Here is a 12,213-nt window from a genome sequence, read left to right as displayed (position 1 = left end):
ATATTTAATAGTATACAAGTTTTAAGTTCTTAATTCTACAAGAAAATAGTAAAATAAATTCTGAATTTCCACTAGTGTTACCCACGTGACACATTTTATCTTAGCATGTTATCATCCATATTTTATCCACAACCTTCTCGAAAAAGTACAAAATTACGTGTAAAATACTCTCTATAAAATCGTTATTGCTCAAACAGACCATCATTTTTATAGCCTTCAATTTTGTTTGGTTACAGAACTATTGAATAGAAAATCAGACCCCTCTTTCCAAACCCACCTGTCACATCATGTCTTCCACAATTTGTTGATAGTTCTCTCTTACAGGAGGATTGTCTAATCTTCGAGCACCCTTGATTAGTAATTATTTCTTATGATTTAAATCAAAATAACTGCCAAGAACAACAAAAACCTATAACCAAGGTTTTCATCTATCAAATGATGTATTGTATAACATTATGTTCTGAACAGTTAAATGTCAATTTCGCTCTCAACATCATTCCTGTGAAAAAATTAACAACTAGCTTTGATGAATTTGTAATGACTCTTGTCCATAGTTAGAAAGCCAGAAAAATTTAGAGATGTTATGGAATTTGTCTACTTTTTGCATGTTATTAGTCTATATTCTATGGTGCAGTATTTTATTTCTTGTTTTTCATGTTTATTCTTTATGTTTAATTATAAAAGTAAATAAAATGTGAAAATAGGGATCCTTTTAGGTTAGTTAAGATTAGATTAGGTAAAATAAGTAATAATAATAATATAATTAAAATGGTTCATGAAGCACGCATGCAAGCATCTCATGGGTAATGTAATTCGATAGCATAATGTGAGCTGCATGTTCCCCGAGTGACTTAAAATTTATAATGACGCAGATAGTAGTTAGACACGGTTCATAGGGCAATAAAACAATAAAATTTAATTATAAATAGATATATACTATTACGAACTTAGAGCTACTTAGGGTAAACGGATGTGGTTTCTAGTTACAATTTGAAGTCATTCTGGAAAGAAAAAAAAGTGTAATTTAGGTTTATTTATATTTTTTTTGGTGGTTACGAGGTTGAGCGAATTGCCAAATCTCATTCTGAGATACGGTAGAGAAAATAACAGATAAACTATAAAGTTTTAATGTAAAAAAAACGTTTGAAATGCATTTAGGAGGTTTTATGGATTACATAATGGAAATTTGAGATTTTTTAGATGAGGGAAAAGTATTTTTAATTTTAACATGAAAATTACTTTGTACACGGACTATTCTAAACAAATACTCAATATATTCATGGACAAATCTTTATTTTTATTAAATATACTTCACTAAAAGTATGATTTTTTGTATGTGAAAGACTTGTAATGTTAACTGAAAGACTGCCAAATTTTGTGAAGAGGTCATGTGGTCATTCAAATTGACCGAGCCCATGTTGAGAGAGTTAAAAAGTTAATTCTTGACAGCAAGAATAATTTGTACAATCAACCTGAGAGATAATTTAATAAGAAAAGCAAAAACACCAATTCAACAATGAAAGCACAGCAAAATAAGTTTCACATATTTAAAATATTTTTGGATATTTTCAATACAGAAGGACAAATATCCCAGTGCAAAAATTAAATGAATCCTGAAAGAAAGAGCAGATGCTCAAATTACACCAACAACTGAATGAAAGTTTAGCTTTTCATTTGGGTTAAAGGCAAAGTTATAATTTTCCTATACTGAAAATATATTTCCAATAGGTACTTTCCTTGTCTCACTAGAGTAGCTATTCTTGTACAGTGCTGCCCTTTAGATGCACACTGTTTTATTTACACATCTTCTGCTCCCATCTATTGGAATCAAATGATTCCAACATGTCTCTTATGTAAATCATCATGCGTCACTTCTCCGCCAGTACGAGCGTGACATAAGTGACATATGCGACTCCCTCTGTATGCCTCTACCAAACTCTCACTTCAAGGTTTGGCAGAAATGGTAAGCACTGAAGGAAAATTGGGAGGGAGGGTGGGAAGTGTGAGATAAGGAAAGTATCTAAAAGAAATATATTTTCAGTATAGGAAAATTATAATTTCCGATACGGTACTTTCATCTTCTCACAAGATCATCTAGAATCACTGATTAGGTGGTGGGACCAGTGCAAAGGAATGACAGAAGTACCCCCCAAAAGTGTACGAAGGATACCCCTGGAAATGAGAGACTCAGATCTGAAGATGTGATGAGGGGAACCACACCACTTCTGAACCAGGTATACTCTTCGCCCATCCAAGAACTGTGTAGTAGATAAGTGTAGAAAAAGAAAGTAGCACATCCAAGTGGGAAAGAAATGTGGCAGGATAATGATCCTAATCATGTAAATATATTGATAACTCAATCCCATAAAGTATAAAAGTGGGTAAAACAATGGATGTGCCCCTAGATGTAGAGTGGCTACTGCACAATGGACCGTACTCGGTAAGTCAACTACATCCAAAACCCATGCTGCTGGGAACCAACATCCAAATGGGGTTAGGATGAGGATCATACCATCTTCACCTCAAGGTCAAGAAAATGGGAGGAATCTAGAACCACTCCAACTCCTCAGCATGATATATGTGTTAGCTTTGACCCGGGATCTGGTATTAAAAGGATGTTTATATAATATAAATCACCTCCCCCAACAGCAAAATTGACTGGAACCATCCGAAGAGCAATAACATTCTCAGAATATGATCAAACGAAGGATAGCAAAAAGGACAGAACCAAAACAATCCCCCTTACCTCCACTGTGACCCAAAACACAGAAGAAGTATGATCGAGAGAGGAACATAGATAACCATAAAAACATGTGAGAACTTATATTATTATATTATTATTATTATTATAAATCCAAACAACAGGTATGGGGTACCGACAATCAAAGGGGTTAACTGCAATTTGATGTCTCACATCTTTGGGAGTGTATATTGCATATTGGAGGATAGCACGTCATCTACACCTACAGAACACCACCACCATACTCTGCACTTTATTGTTATAACCATCTTTGTGTTGAACCCATTCAGGAGGGTGCCTCCACAGTCAACCACCCCAGCAGCTTGGAAAGGGAAAGTGGTAAGGACTCCCATACTCCACTAGTAGAAAGGACGGTGAGAACACGGTGGAGAGTCCAGAGGAATGTCATCACCTCAGATAGTGGAATGGGTGACTATGAAACCCAATTTTGAAAAGCAGACCATAGCAATTTATTCAATACAAAGCAGGCAGGGATGGGGAGCAATCCCTTTCTGCTTTACTCATGCAGTCTATGGGTGGTATGGTCTGGAACAGGCAAGTTTATGAAGCAATTACCTCACAAGGTTATTCCCCTATAATCGATCTTGTGGAACACCCCATCTCAACAGTGAGCACTGCAAAACCATGGAAGATAAAGTGTGAGTCAATATGGCTGTACAGTTCCAATTTCAAGTTGAGGAATACCTTGTTAGGCATTACTTCCTACAGAGTGGGATCCATATAATGAGTAAATGAAACAATGGCCCCAGAAAGGAAAAGAAAAGTATGAATATAAACTTACCCAGTCCATATAATGAGTAAATGAAACAATGGCCCCAGAAAGGAAAAGAAAAGTATGAATATAAACTTACCCAGTCAAATTCACATTGAAGCCTGAAGAATGGTCATAGGTGGGAGACAAAAACCAGATAAAGAAGAAACCATGATATGGTGTACATAATGGGAGATGAACGTATTAGGTGTAGTCCACATGCCCAAATGTAGGATAATGGCCAACAAAGACAAGATGCGAGGGAAAAGGTGAGGTGTCGAATCTGATAAGAAGACACCTGGAACAAATTCCAGGTGGCAGAAGACAAGGAGGAATAAGCTGATCAAATCAAAAGTCGCACCCAATTGGTAAGGGTAGAAGGGAAAGATCCCAGACAGAGGAAGACAGCCAAGGGACAAAAGAGTTGGGAATGGGTACCATGGAAGGAAACCATGTGGGAAATATAACAACGAAAATTACTGACTGGACATAGAAGTCTATCCGGGTTGGGATGAGGGTAGAGATGAGAAATAAAAGGAAAGGAAATAGGCAAAAAGAAAGTGTTACCCTCCCTTGCTGCCGAGGTCTTTGGGAGGAAGGATCAATCCAGATAAAGAAGATAAGTATTCCAGTCTGGAAGAGTAGTCTGTCTGGGGAAGCAAAAACTTGACAGTACCGGGTAAAATTAAAGGTATGGGATAAGGTAGCACAATACCCCATAATCGAGAAGACCCAAAGGTCAGTCAGTAGGAAATCCCTGAGTTGCAGAAAAACTGCACAACACTTTTCATTTGCACTGATACACCTCCACTAAAGAAGTACATATGGAATGAGCTAAAAGGAAAGCTACTTGATGGGTGAAATCTGATCTCCTAACCAAGGGCCGGATAAAAGCCAGGTGTGAAGACAAAGGACGTGAATGGCTGGATGTAGAACTGGTGACATAGGTTGACGAATAAGGGAAAGAGACAAAGCAAGTGGTACTGGTGGGAAAAGTTGCAGTTGTAATCGTGGAAATCAGCTTTGCACTGGTCAGTAAGGAGCAATCAGAAGGACTCAAAATGGAGTAGTATAGATGAGAGAGATTACCCGATGAAGTAATCTGATAGGAGGATAAACATAACGGAATTTGTGGAACCAATCCTGGCTGAAGGCAATGACAGCCAGAGCCCGAGTATAATGCAGGGTCCAAAAAAGGGGTAACTTGTTATTGAGGTATGTGACAAATGCATCTACGAGGGGAAACCCCACTGACTGCAAAGCCACGAAAAAACGAGGGGATCTAAAGACTACTCTGTCAGATATATTGGGTCGGGGCAGAAAAGACAATCCACTATGAGATTCAAATCACCTGGAATGTGACATGCAATGAAATGAATGTGATGCATGTGGGCACGATATAGAAAATCCAACATTCAAACACACAGAGAGATCTCGACCGAGTGCCCCTTTGGTGATTGATATCTGGTACCACCATAGAATTATCAGAATTAATTTTCACCAGACAATGTTTGGGAAGAGGAAAGAAGTGAGTCGAAGTTTTCTGGCACAAAGACGTAAAGGAGAAGGTAGGGCCTGACTGAATTTGTCAAAAAAAAGACACTCAAATGGATGAGATATTGGGTGGGTCAGAGGAAGGACTTCTCCAATTTGATTAACCAGCTATCCCAAGCAGGCACTAAAAGGAACCAACAAGCATGGCTGACTGAATCCAGCTCAGAAGAAACCAGTCATCTATATAATGGTGGAATCACAACCCCAGAGCATGAAGATGGCAAGCAAAAACTCTGATTACCCAACAGAACACATAAGGGCAAGAACAAGCACAAAGAGCAGGGCACAAAATTGATAAACAACCCTGTGATGGATGAACTGAAGATACAGACCATGGTGATATAGAGATGTGGAAATAAGCATTAGCAACATCCATCTTGGTCATCCATAAGCCAGATGAAAATGCCCACCGTAGAATGAGAAATGACTCCATGGTAAAAGAGTGCAGTTAAACGAAGGGATTGAGGCAGGACACATTAATGATAGGCCTCTAGCCCCCAGTTTTCTTGGGAACGATAAAGAGTCTGGAATAAAAACCTGGTAAAGGATGTATAACATGTTTGATGGCCTGCTGAGATAGTAGTTCCTAAACTGCCTCTGACAGATGCTGGCTATTCATGGGAGGGAAGGAAACGGGTATAAGAGACAGGGATGGAGAAAAAAGGGATCACGAATCCTTCAGATAAAACTTGAAGAACCCAATAATCCTTCATGAAAGAACGCCTGTTATGAAGAAAATTAGCAAGCTGAGTTCTGACTGGACCAGAACTCACTAGGTAGTCACCGAAACTATTGTCAACATGACGTGCATCGTGAAAGAAAGAGACAAGATGAAGTACCCTGAGAAGAAGGGACAGGAAAGGGCAGACTGTTGTTGTACTGATGCAACTCATGATTCCAAAGACTCGGGGACTGTGTCAAAGACGTATCGCCACAGAAATGGGGTCCAAAGATAATATGATGGTAAATGGACATGAGTTAAGGTCACATCACGACCTTGAAGGTCCCAACAACAGAGAAACCACACATGTAAAGCCAGAGCTGAAATGAGAAACAAGCTATCGTGGAGGAAAGAAGGGAGAGGATGTCCCCAGAAAACAACTCAGAATTTCGGCAGAGAGCCTTAGAGAGGTGATGGAGGGTAGAGAGATACCATAAAAGAGTTGTGAGGGGTAAGATGAAATTGGGAAAATTAGGCATGGGTCAGAATTACAGGAGATTCAGGGGCTGCACCCCAAACAGGCAAAATAGAGCCTAACAATTGCTGGTCCAGAAAAGGACAGTCTGCACAATGACATGCAAAAGCCAACTGATTCAAAGCCCATGAGTGGGAAGCATGCTAATCCCATCACGTAATTGTGAGGCAAATTGGTCAGCATGTACCCAAATATTGGGGGGGAGGAACAGGGATGGAAAGATTGGTCATGTAGTAGGAAAGGACGTGGTTCATAGGAAAAAGGGGAAAGGGATAAAATGTCACATATCTCAGAAACAATCTCTAAAAAGACCATATTAGGCCTAACTGACTCCTCAGGAGGGGCATGGAAGGCACAGCAAAATCAGGAGGTGGAAATAGGCTCAGCTCATTCGGAAGGAAGTGAGACAAAGGTTGACCCATGTAACATTCAATCTTTCAGTGAATAAATATGGATAAATCCCCCACCAGGTTACCTGCACCTGTAGCCTAAGAAATAGCACTAGTCACAGGTATGCCCCCCAAAGTGGTAACATGAACTTCGAAATTTATAATAAGGAAGAGTCAACCAATAATCAAAAGTATAAATAACAATGCGACTGTAAAAAGAAGTGAAAATGAATAAAGAGCACTTCGTGAGTATACTAAAAACGAACGTGAAAGTTTCAACAAACAGAAAGGAACACATCCGAGCACAACAGCTGCCAAATTAATTCAGTAGAGGCGTATAAAGGGAGTCACATGCATCACGTGAGTATGTCACGCTCCTATTGGTGGAGAAGTAACGCATGATTTACATGAGAAACATATTGCAATCATTCAATTCCAATAGATGGGAGCAGAAAGCTTGTGGAATGCATAAAGGAAAACTTTGCATATAGAGTGCAGCACTGTATGAGAATAATCTTGTGAGAGAAGGGAAGTATCGTATCAGAAACTTTCAATATCTACTAACATTGTATATACTTTCAAATTCATAACAATATCTATCATCTAAGAAGCATTGACAATGCAACACTGAGTGTTGTTAGCACATTACAATGAAGTGTTATCCTTGGAACTACATCCTCTAATGCACTATTCTCAGGTTCTACAGAAACAACTGTGACATATTCCTCCATCTATAAATCTTCCCACAGCAGCAATGCACTATAGAATGGATAGGAATTCATCATGAATGGAATATACATATATTTAACACGGCTTGCATCTGCACCAACATGCCATCACATTACACGTAGCATGCAATATTGTTCTTACAAGGTGCATTAACTCTGTATAAGTAAAACATTTTTTTTCTGATACAATGAATATATATATATTTATATCAAATTTCTTAAAAAGGCCACATTATCCATTTCCAATATCGAGCACCCAATAAATATACATGTGGCAGCACTACACTGTAAAATGGATAGGTATTCAACTTGAATGGAATATAAGGATGCTTAGTACAGCTTGCATTAGCAGCAATATGCCACTGCATAACACTTTGCAAGTTATTACAAAGTCAAATGAACAGAACAATTTTATGAGATATACAGAAGACAAATGATATATCTAAAACATTTTGCACAAGATCCACATATTTCATTCTCAATATAAAGCATATAATAATGGTAATCTTTGATAGGTTGTTTAGGCACAGTATTCATTATGAATCTAAGTTTCAAATGGACAGCAACTGCCTGTTGTAGAAACTTACAAATGTAGAGGACGACGTTTCGAAAGTCTTCCGCTTTTCATCTAATAATGGTGTTTCTATACTTCAAGATAACAAACTGTTATGGCAAATGGACAAATAATGTTTATATTTTTGCAGTTACATAAGTTATATGAAGTGAGACAAGTTTATACATTTTAATGAAAACTTCTTAAACACTCTTACTAATTTTCAAGTTGGTGTGTTCTTAAATAAAGAAAATACACTTACATCTATGATTCTTTTTCTTATACTTAGAGATCGGTTCCAAGATTTGTTTAGATTCAGAAGAAATGTCACACTGTGCAATTCTCAGAGCTTCCTCTAAATTTTGAGCTTTAAAAGCTGAAGAATGATCACCAGGTAACTGTCTCTGTGAGAAAGTACACAATTCTTCCTGAATGGAAAAAATACAAACAAAATGCACAATGTGTTGAAAGATTGTTAGTGTACACATTCCTATAATTACAAATTTAGAGAATAAAAAAACCATTAGCAATCGATGTGTTCAAAGGAAGACGAAGTTTTGATTATAAACAAGATTACGACACTTATGATATACAACACTGTTTATTGACAAAAAGGGGACATGGATAAACGTTTCGGAATTCTATCAGATTCCATCTTCAGTATCTAAAGCAGAATAAAATGAATTTACATCAGTATACATTTTCAAAATACAGTTGCTAAATATAATGATAATTAAACAAATAAAACACTAAACAGTAATCATGGGGAGAAATTACAGCAAGAAAACACAACAAAAAAAAGGTAAAATCAGTAATACAAACAAATTAAAAAATGTATAATTTAAATGAAGACTGCATGTTGTTCAGTGTTGTTCAGCTGTCCTTATCCAAGAATGGACTGAACTGCCCCAGTAAGTTAACTGAAATTTCATCAGCAGTATGGGGAACAAGTGCAAAGAATTCACAAACAATAAGTGAGTGTCTACTAGCTACAAAAGACAAATTTAAAAAAATTTCATCATATTACTAGATGATTTTTTCTTTGATATTTGTACAGTCAAATATAAGCATTTTCTGCTTTTTTATACACAATATTTTTTTACTTGCTTGGTATTGATTACCTGTGGTGTTTATAATCTAATAAAAAACAACTTAAGTGTGAGAAAAAGGTTTAGCCAAAAATGGATTGAGCATGCGACTAAAAAGAACAAAATCAAACCTGGTGGCAAAACTGGTAGCTACACTTATAGCACTGAAAAGAAGTTTAAAGCAAATATTTATTCATCAGTTAGCTAAGCTGCATTTTTTGTTTAACTTAGAGCATGATAGTGGGTAAAACAAAATATGCATCCTAGCTAACTAATGAATGAATATTTGCTGTAAAATTATTATCAATGCTATAAACATAGCTATCAGTTTGGCCACCAATTTTGATTACATTCCTTTAAGTTGCACCTTTTTTTCACATATAAGGTGTTTTGATTAGAGATCATGACTTTTTGTCAATACACATCAACAAATAAGAAAGTAACACTTGATAGTAACCCAAATTAGATTTCGGATGGCAAATCTATTACACTTTAAAGAACCAACCAGATTCTTAAATATATATAGCGAGAGTTTTCCTCTCTAAAACAGTGTTAATAACTTCCAGTTTAGTAATGCCATGGAAACTAGATTAACAGTTTATTGTCATCACCCGCATACACTTGGTACAGCTGTATGAAGCATCATTATTTACGCTAACTGCTTATGCAATTCTTAGCACCTAACATCACTCTCATAAGATTGCATTCCAAAAACAAAATTAGTGGGTGAAATTGTTTGAAATTTGACAAGAACCTTCCTAAAAGTATGTAATTTCAGAAAAATAAAATAATTAATTTTGATGTAGTTATTTGCACATGTAATCTGAATAGTTCACCTGCAAAGTGATTTTCATGTTAAGTATAAAAATACTAATGTTTACCTTACAGTTTTCATATTTCGCTTGCATAATCTTTAGAACATTCTAAATGAATATCGAACGTAAATGTTTATATTTTATTTGTCTCTACAAAATCACTATCTCTTCCTATTATCATAAAAGTACAGTTCAATGAAATGTTTAAAATTAAGAAATAGAAATATGTACATACCTTTTAAATCTTCATTGATTATTTTAATGACAACTTCAGTGATTGACATGCATAATTTCACATCTTTATTTTCTGACTTATAACTTATTTGTAATGTTTTATTTTCCTCTTTTTTTTTCTTTATCTTTGATTATGTATGTCGACACACAAGTGCCCACGGGCTTAGCTCCTCCGTCATAATATTTTTTGCACTCATAAGTGTCTTAAAGCTGTTTTACCAATTCAAAGTATAGAATAATTTTTGAAAATAATTAAACCTTTCCAATATAAATCTTAAAACACAAATAATACCTAATTAACTAAGATATAAAAATAAAACCTAAATGTAATCTAACTGTTGATCAAACTAATATATATAAGATGAAACAAAATTACCAAGTGCTATGGATACCACTTTCAACAAAGAACTTAGCATCAGTATAATGCCCCTGAAAGTAAATCTATACCATATGTGTTGTGTAAGAATAAACAACCTTGAAGGGCAAAATCTGCTATTTCTTTTGGCTATAAATATGCCACTCAACTTAAAACAGTCACTAAGCCACCCAGCTTTTACTTTGGAAGTGGATGTGGCATAGGTTGAACTCAGGAATGTCTACAATGATTTCTGCTCTTTCTTTTGGTTATAAATATGCCACTCAACTTAAAACAGTCACTAAGCCACCCAGCTTTTACTTTGGAAGTGGGTGTGGCATAGGTTGAACTCAGGAATGTCTACAATGATTTCCTTTCAAGGCCAATTCTAGGAATTTGTATCAAGTTACTGGTAAATAAACTGTACATACATTTAGTTTATTGCCAGCAAGAAAGATGCTTTTAACCATAGTCATTTCTTGGATAATGAAGTCTAAGGTTCGGTTCCTATAGCCACTTGCACTTCAAGTGGGAACAAACGTGGTTTTTAATTATTCTTTTAGCAGTTTCTTTTTAAATAAAGGAATAAAACTTAAATAACACAAGACTTTGAATCATAACATACTTGATAGCAGTAATTTCATTAAAGTACAATGATAGTAAAATTGTTTAATTAATTTTGAATACAGTAGTCCTTCTTAGATATGACCAACCTATCTACCATTATAAAAAAAAAGTCGCATTTTATAGAAAGTTGTCATTCAAAGGATCAATAACCAGATTTACAAACAACTGAATAGGCTTAATTGTTACTACTGTAATGCTAGAAGTATAAGAAATAAAATAGATGACTCTAGAGCACTAGTAGTAATGGAGGATTTTGATATAATGGAAATAACTGAAACATGGTTAAACATAAATGATTTTGATGACAGAAATTTCTTTGAAATAAAGGGTTACAAGCTATTTAATAGGGATAGAATATTAAAGAGGGGGAGGAGTGGCTTTATATATAAAATGTGAGTTACGTCCTATTGAAGTTGAGGATATCAAAGATAACAGCAAGGAGATTAAATCAATTTGGGTTTCTATTAATGGATATAAAAGGAAAAGGCTTTTATTGTGAATGTGTTACAGAACTCCAAATGAACTGATGAAATTAATGAGAAACTTTACAATGAGATTAAGATTTCAGCTGTTAATGAAGTCATTATGGGAGAATTATGGGGGATTTTAATTTTGAGAAATTCTAGAGTCAAACCATCAGGGAGAAAGGTGTTTTTGGAAACTGTTCAGGATACCTTTCTTCACCAATCAGTAAGGGAATCTACAAGAAATAATGCTATTTAAGATTTATTGTGAACTTCAAATACAGAAATGATCAAAAGGGTGGAAATTGGTGAACATCTGATTGCAAGTGATCATTGCTCTATTAGGTTAAATGTTTTCCTGCATACAGAGATAAGGAATAGTCATATTTTGGCTACAAATCTCAAAAAATCAAATTTTGAAGGGATGCGACATGAGAAAAATATTGCTTTACAAACCTTAAGACCAGTGGTGGGATTCAACCGGTTCGCACCGGTTCATGCAAACCTGTTCTTAGAATTTAATGACCTCCACGAACGGGTTGTTAACAATCGTATGTATAGGCCTAATAATAACGTTACAACTTACAAGTACACGTGTTTACAACGCAACTTTACTAGCAGGCTAGGTGGACTAGGTCTACTAGATCTCTGATGAATCATTTGCCAGCAGGTAAGTGTTTTTTATACAGATTCTTATG

The 12,213-nt window shown here is 35.7% G+C and overlaps 1 protein-coding gene across 1 annotated transcript in view; it reads right to left on the bottom strand.

The window, feature by feature from the left end:
* LOC106460462 (GON-4-like protein) overlaps positions 1-12,213 on the bottom strand; it is a 211,856-nt gene that overhangs the window by 122,734 nt on the left and 76,909 nt on the right. Inside the window, exon 11 of the mRNA XM_013920158.2 lies at positions 8,195-8,360. Within this exon, the coding sequence (XP_013775612.2) occupies positions 8,195-8,360 (166 nt within the window). The remainder of the gene's footprint in view (positions 1-8,194; positions 8,361-12,213) is intronic.

Source organism: Limulus polyphemus, unplaced genomic scaffold, assembly GCF_000517525.1.
Source record: "Limulus polyphemus unplaced genomic scaffold, Limulus_polyphemus-2.1.2 Scaffold775, whole genome shotgun sequence".
NCBI lineage: Eukaryota > Metazoa > Arthropoda > Merostomata > Xiphosura > Limulidae > Limulus > Limulus polyphemus.
This window is presented reverse-complemented; position numbering and strand designations above follow the sequence as displayed.